At 40.5% G+C, this 17280-nt stretch overlaps 2 protein-coding genes across 2 annotated transcripts; both read left to right on the forward strand.

Annotated features, from left to right (window-relative positions):
• The first annotated feature begins 4684 nt into the window (after window positions 1-4684).
• Window positions 4685-5885, forward strand: LOC117468167 (rho-related GTP-binding protein RhoV-like). The gene is made up of 3 exons (XM_034112177.2): window positions 4685-5028; window positions 5099-5157; window positions 5244-5885. Exons 1-3 carry the CDS (start codon window positions 4869-4871, stop codon window positions 5691-5693), a joined length of 669 nt encoding a protein of 222 aa, XP_033968068.1. The 5' UTR covers window positions 4685-4868; the 3' UTR covers window positions 5694-5885.
• Window positions 5886-7237: 1352 nt separating this feature from the next.
• LOC117468166 (zinc finger FYVE domain-containing protein 1-like) lies at window positions 7238-16396 on the forward strand. Its single transcript, XM_034112176.2, has 11 exons — window positions 7238-8685; window positions 8775-9279; window positions 10038-10252; window positions 10494-10600; window positions 10704-10812; window positions 10928-11025; window positions 11632-11749; window positions 11879-12049; window positions 12278-12458; window positions 12548-12661; window positions 14608-16396. Exons 1-11 carry the CDS (start codon window positions 8185-8187, stop codon window positions 14838-14840), a joined length of 2352 nt encoding a protein of 783 aa, XP_033968067.1. The 5' UTR covers window positions 7238-8184; the 3' UTR covers window positions 14841-16396.
• The last annotated feature ends 884 nt before the right edge of the window (window positions 16397-17280 follow it).

Here is a 17280-nt window from a genome sequence, read left to right on the forward strand (position 1 = left end):
ATATTTTTTTACCAAAATGACAAACTGTGCGAAAACTGTAAATACTATAGTGACGTTATCAGACTTAGTTATAATCTGAATGAGATGCGGCAAATATAACCCAAAGACTTAAAACCAAAGGAACTGTAAACCTATTTCCCATGAATAATAACATATGCTGCCATCTGTCTTTACAAGCCACTAACAAATGGTTTTAATATTCTTAGGAGTTTTTTTGTTTTCTTATTCATTCATCGCTTAATTAAAACAATGAAAGTTGACAGTGACAGTTGGAGTTTTCTTCACCAGGCATGTTTATGCAGCCTTTGAGCAGATTTGATAGGCAGTGGCATTGCAACATTTACAAACAAGTAGTGACATTTTTTATTTGAATTAAGAACAGAAATATCAGATATCTAGTCCACACTTGCCCGGCCTTCCTAAATTCAGAAGAAACAGATAAAGCCGCATACACAGAAATAACTGTGAAATTGTGGAATAATCCATTAATAACGAAAACTGTTTTTGTTTGTGTCAATGGACCCGTCACTAAGAAGCTTATTGAGAAGATAATAAATCTCAGGCCTTGAAATGTGATTAAATGATTCAATTTATTAATTTAATTTGATTAATAGTCACAGTCACCCGGGCAGATCAATTGAAGGTTTGGCTGTTTGGAGCAGGGTTACCGTACCGTGGAGCGCGAGGACAGACCCCCAGTCAGGAGGGTTAAAGTGGGATTTTTAGTCGCTGCTTCTGCACTCATGCCAGGGTTTAATGGAGCAGGAGTAACTAAATGACAGGTCTGCTTGCTGGCCAACAAAAGCCCCAAAACACTTAAGCTTTACTTAAAAATTGGGACATGCTGACTTACCCTAAGCTGGTCCAGATCAAAATGATACAATACTGGTTTATATATTAATTCAGATTAACTGCAAATGCACTGATCCAACAAAAAGGGAAGGCACCATACTGTATATCCTCATTCACACAATTACAATGTTTTTACAGACGTTTATGCTTTCCTGCTGGCTACATGTCAAGAAGGCCGGGGGGGGGGGGAGTACACACAGGTCTGAATTCCCATGAATCACTTCATGCTTCATAAGGTGATTTGAGTTGTCCATGGAAGGATGATAATAATCTAGAGATACATGGTGGGAATGGTGGTTATTTATTTATTCATTTATTTAACAGGGACAGTGCACATTAATGAACATTTCTGTAAATGTGCCAGAGTTAGCCAGGAGGCTATTTTTCATCTGTAATCCCTGGACAGAAAAAAAAAAGTCAACCTAAAACATATTTCAGTGAATCTGATTAACCCCACACTTTAACACACTTCTTTGGGCAATATCAGGACTTTAGCCTCAGACTGAAAAAGCTCAACGATTGGATGGATTGCCAAAAAGATCTGGTCCACAGAGGATAAACTCTAATGGCCTGGCTATTGTTGTAGTACCACAATGAAGTTAACTTTGTGATTTGTTGGGGAAGTTTCAACAACAATTAGTTATTGTTTTTGTTTTTTTATCAACTAGCCTACATTTATAGTCCCCTCAGGATTAATTGTAATGACTCTTGTAGAACCATCATCAAGTCAAAATGTTTTATTTGTACAAATAGTATACTTTTTGTATCACTAATTTAACTGACATCTCCATGTCCATTATGTTTACTGCTAATGAGCAAATACATGCTAACATGTTAAACTAAGATAATGAACATGGTAAAGATTATAGGCTAACTGCTCAACAGGGGAGACATGGGAAAACTTTGCTCCTATGAGCTCCCCTAAAGAAATGGACATTTTTGGAGGGTCTCTAAAATATTGACAATATGATATTGTCCCATACATTTTTATGTTTCTGTATGATGCAAACATGTGTATTTGTGCATCAGCAGAAGGGTTAAAAGCTCACCAAATTCTAACTGTATCCATGTAGCCGGTCAGGACCTTTGACATGAATTTGCAAACAGAGATGATGTTGCATTTATGTATAGCAAGGGACAGAGTGTCCTGGTCCTGACCCTGAAGTCACACCTTGGAACTGAAGGAGAAGAGAAACAGTATCTCCATTATGTGAGATCCCAGTCTGGAAGCAGCCATCCTGCTCTAATTCTCACCACTTAAGAGCCTATGAGACGTTATGCAGGAAATGTTATGCAAATGGTTGTTTATCGGTTCATCTCTGTGTCAGCCACTTGTTCCCCCCCCCCAGCCTGTGCCATGCTGATCTCTGGCTTAAGGAGGAGCCTAATCTTTTAACACCTATATGACAGATTTATCTATTGTTGTCAGATTCGAGATGGGATAGTACAAATGAGTCACTCACTACATGTTTACCATCTATAGATAATAGTTAAGTGAGACAGCTCATCCTAATGAATATATTGGAATGAATTCAAATGATTCAGTCAAAATGAGTGGAGTGCATTTTGAAGTGTTCATGTTGGGGTGATCCCTAAACTGCACACATTGAGAGACCCTTACTAAGCAGATTACCTCTATAAATCTATGTCAGGATACATTTCTGCATATCTATGCAAAGGGAAGAGCGTGAGAATTCAGAACCAACAACATGTTCACAGTACAACATATCAGCACAGTGCTGACATCTGCTGCACAAGGTCAGATAAATGTGAACCTTGCAAAGCGCTGTGCATATACTGTGCATGTATGCATTCGTAGCATTAAAGAGAAGCGTACAGGTTGATATGTGATCATAAATGTGGCTGTTACAGGAAATACTCTTTGGATGTGGAGATATTTAAAGACTGTTTCCTGTGTTAGACATTTACCTTGGATTAAGGAACAGGACGATTGGTGACTCACAGCTGCCAGAGGTGACAGCATGGGAGTCGAGATTGCGACATGACGTGTTTCGGGGAGTTGACCAGATGTTGTCCTCCTACCATGGGGAATAAAACTCTATCACTCACAGCGCAGGTGGTGGGAAAAGGGGGGGGAGAGAAAGGGAGAGGGAGAACGAGTGAGGGGAGAAACAACGGCAAACAGGAAGCTGAGACCTTACAACACAATGCACACAGAGTTTCCTGCAGGCTCAGACAGATAAGGAACAAACACTTTGTTTTAAGTTGTATTTTCACCCACAAACGTTTCCCGTCTCCAAAACCACATCTTAGAATGCTCTTGCAATTCTTCTGCACTACAGCTGTGATACTTTGAGTTTGGGTTTGAATGTGTAGCCTCAGCCTAAAACTATACAGCTGCAGTGAGGTAAATAAAAGCCCACACACTTACACAACGTCTAATTATTTACTACCATTCAGACAATGATTGCCTAGCTCATAAGGTCAGAGGATTGCTGTGTGATCATGATGTGAAGGCTTGATCAAAAGCATCATCCACCAGCATATTTCTTATTTCCATAGTACTGTTCAGCCATGCACCATAAGCAGTGCAAAGCAAATAATGTCAGTACAACTTCAAACAACATAATAATGTCAAACAAATGCAAGACATGCAAACACTTGAGTACATTCTATCGACTTGCACCATGATCCACATCGTGATTCAGTGTGATATTAGCTTTGGATGCCAATGAAGCAGTCTTTGTTGAGCCAAAGACAAACAGAGTCAATGCTCAGATATGACATTCATAACTTTGGTGTGACTTGCAAAGACAGAACAATAATCTACACTTACACACTAGTACCACCATCAAGAGCAGTGCATTTTACAATGCCGCACATTATTTTCATTCAGATAGTATAACTATCATAAGTCATAGTCATATCATCATTTTGCAATGTATCATTTGTGTATTTATGAACCCAATCACCCTGAAAGAGGCAGGATGAAACATGGCACATGAAGTTTCTGCTATAACTGCAGCTGGTGACAGTCTAACAATGCACCCTCAGCTGTGCCCTTTGCCCCTTTGTCACAGGAGAATAAAGCTGCCTTCAGAAAATGGATTTATAGGTCGAAAACACATGAACAATATGACAAAGTGGCAACCAAGAAAAATGAAGTAGGATGTGTGATGTGGTAGTGTGATGTGATGAAAAGCTGAACTGACAAAAATAATTACATTAATTATTAAATAAAAAACAGTTATTTGGCGAAACATGACATTGCTATCTCCCTTGAAGACGAGATATTTTACACATAAAACTACTTATATGTTAAACTAATTGTGAATACAGTCGTCTGTTCAAAGGAAACTGAAAGCAGCATCTAACTTACTTACTTTAGAGTAAATTGGACGCCATCATGCCAAAGCCAATACTGGAGCAACACCGCCCTCTATGGATAAATAATGGTATTGCAGTTAAATATTGAGCACAGTCTGTGGTCAATTTTGTACATTACTGAACGACAGACACTGCGATACGCAAACGCTAATATATAGCACTACTTTTAAAAACATTTAGCCTACTTTTTCCAAGCCTTTCAACTAGAAAGTACTCATCACAAACATATATCACACAAGATACACTTTTAAAGTTAGGCTATGTTTGCTTTATAATATGTTACTCTCCTGCCCCAAGAGTTATCTATAGGAGTATAGCCCATATATTATAGATAGCACTACCAACATAAATTCTCATTATCAGTTGCTGTACTTTCATTACAGTAGGCATTCAAGGTCCAATCAGCTGACTTTTAGCATGATCCGGCCCGTTTAGGTGGGAGTGTCTATGTTAATCACCATCAAACGGAAACGGACAAAGTGCTGGGGAACATCTCATCTGATTGGGCGCCTTTTGTTCTTTCAAATTGAGGTATCCCCTCTCCTTTATTGTCACCAACGGGCCCCTGGGGGAGAAGACGTCTTTTACAGTAATGCTTCACTCTTACTGTTACTCTCTGGACTTTCTAACTGCTTGGATAATGGAGTAGGCTGATACTGCAAAGAAAAATGGCTTGTCAGAGACATGATAAACCCATCAGATTGAGGGATGAGCTGAGCTGCATGCTGGTTGGTGATGGAGCTGTGGGGAAGACAAGCATGGTTATCAGTTACATCTTCAATGGATACAACAGCGATTACCGCCAAACAGCTTTTGATGTTTTCACTGGTGAGTAAAGGCATTTCTTTGAATGTTAATGGTTGTTTGAGTCAGCAATAACACTGATTTCTACTTCCAGGTTTGGTTCATGTAAATGGGATTCCAACTCGCATCAAACTGATAGATACAGCTGGACAGGTAAATGTTCCACACCACTTGTGACTGTGATTTATTTGCCAGAGTTAGTCCTTTTCCTCATAATGTGTAATTATTTGATCTGACAGGAGGAGTTTGGCCATCTCCGCTCTCTGTGCTATGCCCATGTGGACGTCTTCATCCTCTGCTTCAGCCTGGTGAACCCTGTCTCCTTTGAAAACATCACCTCCAAATGGATCCCTCAGATACGAGCCGGAAACCCGACCTCTCCCATCGTCCTGGTTGGAACTCAGTCAGACCTTTGCACCAATGTGGACGTCCTGGTTCACCTGGACCAGCGAGGCACCAGCCCAGTGCTCTTTAGCCGGGCAAGAAGGCTGGCACACAGGATCAGAGCTCATGACTATCTGGAGTGTTCAGCCCTGACACAACATAACCTCAAAGATGTGTTTGACCATGCTGTATCTGCTGCCATCAAGCACAGGCACACTGGCAACACATATAAAAAGCACAGCCTGCTTAAACGTTTAAAGACTTTTTGTGATGGTCGATGGAGGAAAATCTTCAGATTCATCTGATGTGGAATCAAAGAGCGGATTTAATGTGCTCTGCTTGGTGGACACGGTCTGTTTGGGGACTCGTATGACAATTCATGCATTTCTATCTGAATATTTCTCTCCAGGATGTGATTTGTGCACTAAAACACATAGAATGAAATGTGATAATCCTAAAAAATGTAGTGCACAATGAACGCTGTAGATTCTGCTCTTTTTCTGTCTTCCCTTTTGTTTGTTTGATGATTTATTGTTGTTCATATTTTTGTGTGCTGTGTCAACTGTTTGTAATAAAAGCACTAAGGTGTAACACATCTTTTATTGCCAGTTTCTTTATTTTTTAAGTATGAAGATCCTGCTGTAGAAGCTACTGTCAAGGAAGAAATGGAGGGAAAACACAAAGTGTCATTTAAGACAAATGGTCACCTGCTGATGCTTTGAAGAGCTACTTTACGAGACAAAGGCCATTTAAATCCATCCTCTGTCTAAAAGCTTGTGCTGAGACTTGTTTACATTTGCCACACAATTACTTTGAAGCTGCCTTCCACACGGAATGTTTTTGTCATCAGATTTGTTTTTATTTTATTGCAGTAATTAAGGTTTGCCAATAAAGGATTGTGATTATAAGGATACAATTCATCCAACTGTAATGCCACAATTTATTATTCCAACGATTATTTTACATTTTGTTTGCATTCATCAACACAAAAGAAAAAAATAACATATTCCCTGCATGCATTATCTTAAATATGGTTGTGCTTCTTGTTTCCATCTTGCAATATTTGTGGTGGTATTTTAATCAATATTATGCAATCCATATACGTCCAAGAGGTTGGAGTGCCTAAAGCTAAGACTGGGTGTAAACACACAGACAGCTAAACCCTGCAGACATACACAAAACATTTTATAATCAGGTTTAATAGCAGTCATCATTTTGAAGATCAGTTATTTGAGTTGAGTAGCAAACAAGTTGGATTTCTGGAGCACATAAATCCCTTCCCATACATGTGGAAGAAGTACTCAGATATTATACCTAAGTTAAAGAAGAAGTACCAGTGTAGGAATAATCGGTTATATGTAAAAGTCCTGCAATCAAAATATTACATAAGTAAAAGTAGCATCAGAATATAGAACCAACAGTAAATGTACTAATTGTGCATATTTCAAATGTTCATATTACATGTTTCTGTTTCGATTATTGTGCATTAGAGTGTTATTAGGTGTAGTTCATTTTAATTGCCTTATGCTGCAGAGAAGCTTGTGAATTTACCTCTGGTGTAACTAAAGTCTTATTTAAGTGTTGATTATATTTCACATCATTAATTAAAATCTGTACAGTAACTAAAACAACATTAACGTAGAAGGGTAAGTACAAAGCAAATCATTTAAATAATCAAGTCTCTCAAAATTGTACAGTACTACTTACTTGAGTATATATCTACTTAGTTACTTACACCAAATGTACACAAACAGTCGTCTCAGCTGGGTCTGTCTGTAAGAACTACGTTTCCCATCGTGCAACAGAGCGTTACCCAACGCTGACCCTGTGACTGAAAAATAATCTGATCAGCTGATCTGACCTGGCAACAAAATAACGTAGCTCGAGAAATCTGCCAGGGAGGGGACTGAAGAACAAAACAATGACACTGCTCGGAAGGATCCACATACAGTAACACTTTTTAAGACTTTTAAACGGAATAGCGCGGATTTCCCTCCCGTCTGAAAGCAAAACAGTTCGCTGATATCCGAGCTTTTGACATCGACTGGTAGTTGTTTTTGTTGATATGTTGTTACAGCTCTGTTGACAGACTGGAGGCTAGCTGCTTGTTTGCACGGCTATAACTGCTGGGACTAGCTGGCCTTTAATTACATATTTTGTGTGGAAAAAGTTACAACTATCCGTCGAAACCAACTAGCTGAAAGCTAAGCAACGCTGACGTTTTTGCTGCTTTGGTGCCAAATTATCTACCGAGTTTGCCAGCGAGCTACTGAGGGTCAGTTTCCAGCTAGCCTGTTGTTAGCATCAACATTTGCACATTCATCCTTTCAGGGAGAGCTCATTGTCTCGGTCGCTACTAGCTACCTGTAAGGCCTACATGTTTTTGTATTATTTTTTCGCCAACCTTTATTTTAACTTCTGTTATGCTGCAGCTAAATGCTAACTTTGGTTCATGAACAAGCTAACTATTAGTGGTGAAACCATATCAAGTGTAACTAAAGGACACGGCTGCTTCTGGTCCATTGCCTCACTGTTAGTTATTTATCTAAACAAGTGTTTGAAATTCATGCTGCCAAAACAAGTTTGATTTATTGTATTATTGTGTGAAAGTAAGTTGTTACATTCAGGGAATCACCAGCCCTGTTCCCATGCAGCTGTTTTAAATTGATGTTTTCATTGTTTTTGGTAATTTAAGTTGTCACTTACATTTTTCAATTACTGCTATTGGAAATATCTGATTGTCAAAGCTATTCCAATAAGTACTGTTCTGAATTCAAGTTTAGCTTATAAGAAACGATGAGCGGGCATGGCTCATCTTCAGAAAAGGGAGTTAATACTAGCCTAATATGTCAAGAGAGTTATGTGTGTGGTGGCTCTGAGGAGGCTGCATTTGAGTGTAATGAATGCAAAAGCTTTCAATGTGTCCGTTGTGAGCTCGAGCTCCACAGTCAGGAGCGCCTGAAGAACCATGAGCGTGTTCAAATAGGACCTGGGCATGTCCCTTACTGTGAGAACTGCAAAGGAGACAATGGCAAATGCAATAGATCTGTGGTCCGCTGCCAGAACTGCAAAGTTAACTTGTGCCAAGAATGCCAGAAACGCACCCACAGTGGAGGCAACAAGAAGAAACACCAGCTGACATCTTACCCTCCACCACCCAAACCTGCGGAGGTCGTCCCTGTCAAGACACCGGCCTCGCCCGCTGTCCAAATAGAAGATGAGGCCAAATCTCAGAGAGCAAAACTCCTGGAGAAGATTTTCAGTTTCCTCTTGGTAGATGAGAATGAGGAAATGCAGGTGAGTTGTGCACACTTGTATTGGAGCCTAATTCAAATACCTTTACTAACAAACATATTTGTAACTTCTTAACTGTTGTTTCTCCAAAGTTAAAAGATGAATCTTCATTTGTGAAGAGCCTGAGCTGTAACCCTGACCAGCTGCTAAAGGTGGTGTCCATCTTTGGCAACACGGGAGAGGGCAAATCTCACACCCTGAACCACACGTTCTTCACTGGCAGAGAAGTGTTTAAAACTTCTCCCACTCAAGAGTCCTGCACAGTGGGTGTGTGGGCGGCATTTGACCCCTTCCGGAAAGTAGTAGTCATCGACACAGAGGGGCTGCTGGGGAACAGCTCCAAACAGGGCCAGAGAACCCGACTCTTGCTCAAGGTGCTCGCCATATCCGACCTCATCATCTACCGCACCCATGCCGACCGCCTCCATGATGACCTGTTCAAGTTTCTCGGCGATGCCTCGGATGCTTACCTGAAGCATTTCACCAAGGAACTGAAGGCCACAACAGCCCGCTGTGGCCTGGATGTCCCTCTGTCCACCTTGGGCCCTGCAGTGGTCATCTTCCATGAGACAGTCCACACTAAGCTGCTTGGCTCAGGTACAACATCTAAACACTTCTGCTTCTCTAAGGTCCAACTAGTAATGGATGGAGTTCCAAATGGTTCCATTAAACAATACATAGTGACTCTATCACAAAGAATGTAGGTGTGCATCACAGTCAGGGACGAGAGGGTGTGCCTTTTAAAGTAAACTAAGAGCAGATAATTATAGGTAAGCACATGTTTTCCTACAGCCTACCCCAACACCACTGGATGTAGCAATCTGCATTCCAACTTGTCTTCAAATGTGGAAAGCATACTTTTTGGAATCAAAGGAAAACTGCACTCTGTCAAGTTAGGTCAAAAGTGATAGTAGTAGTCACTTCAAAGAAAATGTCAGTTTGTTTTAATGCTAAAGTCCAGCTGCTACAACTCATACATTCCTGAAAACCTGTTTCTAATGTGTGAAATTCAATAAATCTAGTCACTGTTTATGAAGGAGAAAAAACACGATTAGCATTTCTTGGCTATGGAGTTTCAAGTGCACGTGTTTTGTAGTAAATATTTATTTAATATGAAGGAACACTGATAAGCCTTACAGACTTGGGACAACACATGTAATGTTTTTGTGTGAGCTTCATGTTTGTTATTAGATATATTAACAATGTTTTAACAGTATTATTCTCTCTTTTACCAGAATAAGGACAGAGAAATGCATCATTTTGAGATCAAGAGATGATGAGTTATTGTTCTATCTGATGCAGATGCTGAGGGATTTTCAACACATCATTCTGATTACACTCTGTCTTGTTTTTAGATAAGTCATTGGAGTCAGTAGATCGTCTGCTGTCTGAGCGCTTCAAGAAGCTTTCCCGTTTCCCAGAGGCCTTCAGCTCTGTGCAGTACTGGGGCACGCAGACTCTCACCCCCCCGACTGATTTCCGCGGCCTGCAGAATAAATTGGAGCAGCTCCTTGACAACAACGCCACCCGCTCCCCACGCACCCCCGTGGTGATCTTCAAAGCCCTGCAGGTAGGGCTGTATACAGTTTGGATAGCAGTCAGCTTCCTGCCTGCTTCAGACTAGCTGGTTGGTGTTGTGAAGCCAGCACTGAACAGAATATAAACAACATTTACTGATAAACTGGTTCCTGAATCCGATACAAAATAGCTTTGAATCACAACAGCTAAAGCTCATAAGTCTCAGGTTCTGATTGTAAAATACTGAACATGTCTGGTCGAGCTAAGATCCGTTGTCCTTGATTTTCCCGCAGGCATTAAGTGAGCGCTTTAATGGGGAAATTACAGGTGAGCTTGTAGCCCACAGCTGCTTCTTTCCCGATGAGTACTTCACCTGCTCCACCCGGTGCCTCAGCTGTGGGTCAGTACCTTCGTCTCTTAACAAGAAACACATTTATAATCTTACCTTCAATCGCTTGGTTTCCAGATTTGTAAACATTTTTGACATTTCATTTTTATCCCAGATCTGGCTGCAAGAACAGCATGAACCACTTGGGAGAAGGAGTGTGCCATGAGGCGAAGCATCGCTGTCGTTATACTCTTCAGTATGATAATCGCATTTACACCTGCAAGGTACGCACAGTCGCTCATCACTTAGTATTAATCCTTCTCTCTATACCACTGACAGTGTGTTTCTCTTGTTCCATGACTGATGAGTATAAATACATGTTGTGGTGCATCTCTTTAGGCTTGCTATGAAGGAGGAAAGGAGGTGATTGTTATCCCTAAAACCTCCGCTTCCTCAGACTCTCCATGGTTGGGCCTCGCCAAATACGCCTGGTCTGGGTGAGTATTAGCTGAATGAACAGCAGGGTCATGTGTCACAGGCCAGGGTGAGGTCTTATTACTGTTTACTGAGCACTGGTGTCTCATACTCTCACCTAATATCTCATTTTGGTATTATCTAGGACTGCAGCTAATAATTACTTTCATTATCGATTAATCCACTTATTAATTTCTAGATTAATTGACAAGTTGTTTGTTCTATTAAATGTCCAAAGACAGTGAGATATTGATCCTAGTTCCCCGAAGTCCAAGGTGATGTCTTTAAATGGCTTGTTTTGTTTGTCCAAATCTTAAAGATAGGCAGTTTATTATGATGTGAAACAGAGAGAAGCAGGACGTTTCAGTATTGGCATGAGAAATTACCTTCACAGTTAGTCATATTTGCAGGTCTCCCTTGAAAAAGAGATCTATGATCTCAATGGGACCAATCTGGTTAAATAAAGGTTTGAAATGAAATGAAATGAGTCAGTCAGCAAATGTATTAAATGACTAATAATTGCAGATTCACCTTTCACATTATTTTACATGGTCCAAGTAATCCCTCAGACATTTTCTATTAATATTGTCACAAAGATTTGTACATTCATGTTTCTACTCTATGTTTAGGTACGTTATTGAATGTCCCAACTGTGGAGTGATCTATCGGAGCCGTCAGTTCTGGTATGGGAACCAGGACCCTGTGGATACGGTGGTCCGCACTGAGATCCAGCATGTATGGCCGGGGGTAAGAGAAACGAGCTCTTTTATTAATTCATCTGATTATATTTTCTTAATTATCTGTCATTCTAGAGACCTAGAGATTTGGGTAGATGGGACCTTATATCTACTTAAAAACATTGTCTGCTTTTTGCAGTCGGATGGCTTTTTAAAGGACAACAGCAATGCAGCGCAGCGTCTTCTGGATGGAGTCAACCTAGTGGCCCAGTCTGTGTCAGAGCTCAGTGTGAAGCCTGCCAAGGCCGTCACCTCCTGGCTGACGGATCAGATCGCCCCAGCCTACTGGAAACCCAACTCCCTCATCTTGGTGAGTGACACACACAGCCCCACCCTCTGCTGGCCACCACCGACAGCCAAGTCAACACTTTCCTCTCCAGAGCTGTGTTTACTGTCTGTGGAGCTCTGTGACTATTACACAATATATGTTTATGCTGGTCATAAGATAACACTAAGATAAAAAAAGATTGTGTCGTCTTTCCACGAGCCGTTGGTCAATAACAGCTTCTGTTGTTTTTGTATTTTTTTCCAATACGAGGTGTGCCATAAGTGTAAAATAGTCTTCCACGACAACGACACCAAGCATCACTGCCGTGCCTGTGGGGAGGGCTTCTGTGACGGCTGCTCCGCCAAAGCTGCCCCCGTCCCTGAGAGAGGCTGGGGTCTCGCCCCCGTCAGAGTCTGTGACGTTTGCTTTGAGCAGAGGGCTTCATACGCAGGTACACACACACACTCTCGACAATGTCAAATGTTTTTAGTGTTTCCTCTTTTGTGTGGCATTTGGGTGAAATATATTTTCTTTATCCAGAGATGCTTGAGAAAGAGCAGGAGGAGGAAGAAGGTGGAACTCTGGCCAGGAAGGTTGGAGAAGCGGTCACCAACACCTTTGGGGTCGTGGTCACTGCTATTGACATCCCACTTGGTGAGTGTTGTCCAAAACAACATCTGAACAGGAGTGTTAGGTAACAGGAAAAAATGACCCAGTAGATGTGAGTGAATGGACACAATGCCCTCTGGTGGCAGAGGCGTAAAGTGTTTATTTACACTAAGAAAGACAAGCAGTGAGGTCTTGTTTCTAGTTTGAACTCTCACTGATGATATGCAGGAGTCTGACTCCTAATAAGGAATAATAGATGCTGTTATGGCTTGGATGTAGTAGAGCCTGTGCTGTTACCAACATCTCACAGTCCAAATGATTCCCGGCCTGCCTAGTGTGTTCTGTTTCTTCAACTGGAGTTATTAGGCTGAGTGACTGTAATTTAAGCAGGAATTAAAATACTGACATTTGTCTCTACCTTGTTATTCTTTCCAATGAACACAAAAAAATCATGGACTACTTCCACCCACACATGCTCACTACTAAACCTAAAACTGCCTCTGACAATCTCCTCAGGACATGTCAGTGCAGTGCTTCCATGTTCTGTTACCTAATGTTTAATGATAAGTCTTAATCATTAGTGCAAAGGTGAGAGAAATAACCAGTTAACCTGTTTATTCATTACATTTTTAGGTTCATTATATAAGTGTAATGAGGTTTCTTGACCTGACATGCATACAGATTGCTCATCGACACCAATGTGTGGAATGCACTTTGGTTCGGTAACTCTGAGACGTTGTTATGACCTCACATGACACGTTTCTGACAATATAATCCAATGTGTTTTGGATTTGGAAAACTGGCTTTGATACATGGGAAGAGATTGCAAAGAGTTGGTTAGAATAAATATGGTTCTTACTGAAACACACACCATAAATCATAGCCCTTTTTCCCCCTGCTAGATTGTTGTTTTGCTCATGTCTTGAACATATTTGGAAAAACTATTTGTTTAATTTGAAACACAAGTTGTGGTTTATTATTGTTATTAAGCTGCCCACTGTAGACCTCTCTTAGTATGTAAAAAGCATATATGAATATAAATGTGCTAACCTGATATCCTGCTGAAAACTTCTCCACCCCAAAAAACCTCAAAGCAAGATCTTCTCCAACCTCAACAAAATACATGTTTCCATGGATACTGCCACTTAAAACAGCCAAGGACTTGAAATTGTGGTGCACTTCATACAGTAGTGAGGAAAAATAAGCATGGTATTTAAATTAGAAAAAGGCCTCTAACTTAAAGGACTTCTTTGAGACAAATTCACATTTTATGTGGAGGTTATGAGCCGGATTATTTCTTGGCCGGAAGCAGTTGCCAGGCAACCAGTGGAAGTTCAAGAAAGTTATTGCTACCTGCCATGAAAATACCCTGGAAATAACCCCCCCTCCAAAAATGTAACCTTGCCACTTTTAAACTTCAGTGTTTGTACAGAGAAAACAAACAATATATAACTAATAGGAAATATCAGTTTCCTTTCTGCAATGATAACTTGATATCCTCCACAGTGTCGCAGTGTTTTCCATCAGTTTGTCCATATCTGTTCTTCACCAATAGATATAGTGCAGGGCTGTGGTTGAATGGTTATGAAGGTTAGCAAGGTTTCTAACTTAGTGAAATGACCTGGGAGCATCTTAGTCACTGGCATGATAAAAGCTAGTTGAATGTATTATATGCTAAAGACACTGGCCTTCCCATAATTCCTTTCAGCAGCCTCACTTTTGGCAGGACATGTCGATAACATTCACTGTTGCTTAATTACGTAGACTAGTTTGTGTGCAGTTCTCCTTCAACTCAACAGATTTACAGTGTGTAGATCTTCTCAGCAAGAAAGCCAATAGGCATATTTCCCAAAAGGTCGAGCAGTTAAATCTCAGAAATATAAAGTTACAACCATATGTTTTGCAAATGTAAAAGTGTTACCTTATACTATACCTGATTGGTGCTGGTGTACTGTACTGTGTGTGTATTTATGTTACTTGTGACCCTCCAGGCCTAGTGAAAGATGCGGCCCGTCCTGCCTACTGGGTGCCTGACCAGGACATCCTGTCCTGCCACAACTGCCAGCGCGACTTCACTGCCAAGCTGTCCAAGCACCACTGTCGCGCCTGTGGCCAAGGAGTGTGTGACGACTGCTCCCCCGAGCGCCGGGCGGTCCCTTCGCGCGGCTGGGACCACCCTGTGCGTGTGTGTGCCAACTGCAACCAGAAACCTGGAGAACTTTAACAGGGACGGCCTTCCTTCCTCAGACAACCGGAGAGAACCACTCACTCACTCAGCTAGCAGTCTGTCACTGCTGTACCTCCGTTAATCAAATGGTTCCGTCTTACGTCTGTTGAAAGGAAGTTTTTAGGCATATATATATAAAACTATATAGGACATTTAGCATCAAGAGTTCCTGTGGCCTTTTGTAGGACAGCCAGAACATGTGAGTTACTTGACTGAGTGCAAAATCTGCATTTCCACTCTGATTTATTCACAGAGTGAATATTTGGATTCTTATTGACACAAGTCCCTAACTTTACGTTACACAAGGCTGTTGAGCTATTTTTCTACTATCAGAAAATGTTACAAAAAAATATATCATTTAAAGGATATTAGTTAGTTGAGAACCCTGTGGGGTTGGTGTGATTTTAGTTCCCAGCAATTCTTATTATTGAGCAATGTTTCTCTGATGTCGCATGTGTAATGGTAAGGAGATATTTGATATCCGTGCAGGTATAACTGCAGGTTCCATTGCATGCTGTATTGCAACATTTTAGTTTTTGCACTAAGCCTTTTTCAGCTGTTATAGGCTGTTGCTTACCATGGCCAAAATCCAGATATCCAGATGATCTTGAAGTACCCTAACTTGGCTGAAATCACCCACAGTGGGTCTAGATTGTGGATATCTGGTGTGCCAAAAATCATTCAGGTCACTGTGTCTGTGCTGGTATCATGTTTATATTTTATCATGTAATTTGTGGTTGTATGAAAACATAGAACTATGTTAGAGGGGTGTACATTTTAAGCTTTGAAAATTATTTATGTATTGAAGATAAAAAAACAACAACGTATTAACACTCGACAACATGCATGACAGCCTGAGAGATCCATGGCCTTTCTACTTGTTCAGAGGATGGTCTCTGTATCCAGCTCACTATGTCTTTTCCCAAGTGGCAATTTAGTGTATCCATAATATGTTGTGAAATGTATGTATATCATGTTCAAATTTGTTCTCGTGACACATTGATTTAAACAAATGTTTTAATAATATTTACAGTTAGGGTCTGCTTTGGTGTACGGATATTGTTTTGCAGGACTGAAAACTATCTAAATTGGTCTTCAAAACAGTTTTACACGTGCGCCTCCACGTCCCCGTAGGCCCAGACTGACAGGAGAAATACTCCTGACAACACGTTTTCATTTCAGTTTTAGCTCTACAAAGCTTGTTTTTCTGTCATTATACATCCGTTATTGATATTGTGTATGTTATTTTTCCGTTTGACATTAGATACTGTATGGGTATTTGTAAACTTTGTAGCAACTGTATGCGAACCACTTTTTCTCCCTATATTGTTTTTGTCTTTATTTTATTGTTTTCAAGCATTACACAGAGAAATGTATGCTTGAATGTGGAAATGGTGCGATATTTAGTGACTGAGAGCTTTACATTTGGATGTCATTCAAAGCACAAGGTGATGCCTTGCTTGTACATTTGCTTGTATTTTGTTGTTAAAAATGAGAAAAAAAGGGTCTTTGTCGATTGTAAGCTTTGTAGATAAAGTGAATTATTCCTTTGCTCCAACGTTGAACTTTTTGGTTCTGATGAGAAAATGTGTCTGCCTTGTCTGAAAATAGATATATCTGTCTGAATGTTGCATCTCACACACACACACACACACACACACACACACACACACACACACACACACACACACACACACACACACACACACACACACACACACACGCGCACACACACCCTCCTCTGAAATGCAAATATTGCACATAATAGAATAAGAAATACATCATGTCAGATTACTTGTTCTGGAGCTCATTCCCATGCAAAGTTGTGCAGTCTTTTGCTTCAGATGTCCTTTGCAATGTGTGATGTCTCGTTTTTTTTTTAGATCAAGTCGGGTGATATCAACACTTCTGGCTAGAGACAACAACTGAAGCAGGAGTGATTGATTCATTTTAAATGATTGGAAACAAATTGATGCGATGATATGTGTGAATACTAAACTGATGGAGGATTTGCTTAAGATTAAAGTTGTAGCAGCTCCCACCTGTGAAAAACACAATCTTGAATTGCCTCCTTGTCTTTAGTGTGTGTTTGTGTGTTTAAATCTCCCCGTGTCAAACCACTTACTGTACTGTATGTGGGAGGAATAGATCCTGTGCACGCCTTTGTATTTAGGAGCCTTGCTTCTACTCCTCTCTAATGCTGCAGCTTCAGATAAAGTGAGGGAAATTATTTGCTTGGTGCTTATTGATGATGATACATGATTTATTAATATTTTAATAAATAATTAAACACAAGCTTCCATGTTCATATTCTGTGCCTCTTGCACTGCATGGTGTCAGCATGCCATGAGGGAGTTGCATTTAATATGTATCCATGCTCTCCCTTTAAAAGTGCTGTTGTTCACTTGTGTACAATATTAAATACAAGGGAAAACCC

This window comes from Pseudochaenichthys georgianus, chromosome 22 (genome assembly GCF_902827115.2).
Source record: "Pseudochaenichthys georgianus chromosome 22, fPseGeo1.2, whole genome shotgun sequence".
NCBI lineage: Eukaryota > Metazoa > Chordata > Actinopteri > Perciformes > Channichthyidae > Pseudochaenichthys > Pseudochaenichthys georgianus.

Coding starts and splice junctions, on each gene's coding strand:
- LOC117468167 (XM_034112177.2), top strand. CDS start 4,869: ATGGCTTGTCAGAGACATGATAAACCCATCAGATTGAGGGATGAGCTG. Junction 5,029..5,098: donor AGCTTTTGATGTTTTCACTG/GTGAGTAAAGGC, acceptor TTCTACTTCCAG/GTTTGGTTCATGTAAATGGG. Junction 5,158..5,243: donor TGATAGATACAGCTGGACAG/GTAAATGTTCCA, acceptor TTGATCTGACAG/GAGGAGTTTGGCCATCTCCG.
- LOC117468166 (XM_034112176.2), top strand. CDS start 8,185: ATGAGCGGGCATGGCTCATCTTCAGAAAAGGGAGTTAATACTAGCCTA. Junction 9,280..10,037: donor CACTAAGCTGCTTGGCTCAG/GTACAACATCTA, acceptor TCTTGTTTTTAG/ATAAGTCATTGGAGTCAGTA. Junction 10,601..10,703: donor ACCCGGTGCCTCAGCTGTGG/GTCAGTACCTTC, acceptor TTTTTATCCCAG/ATCTGGCTGCAAGAACAGCA.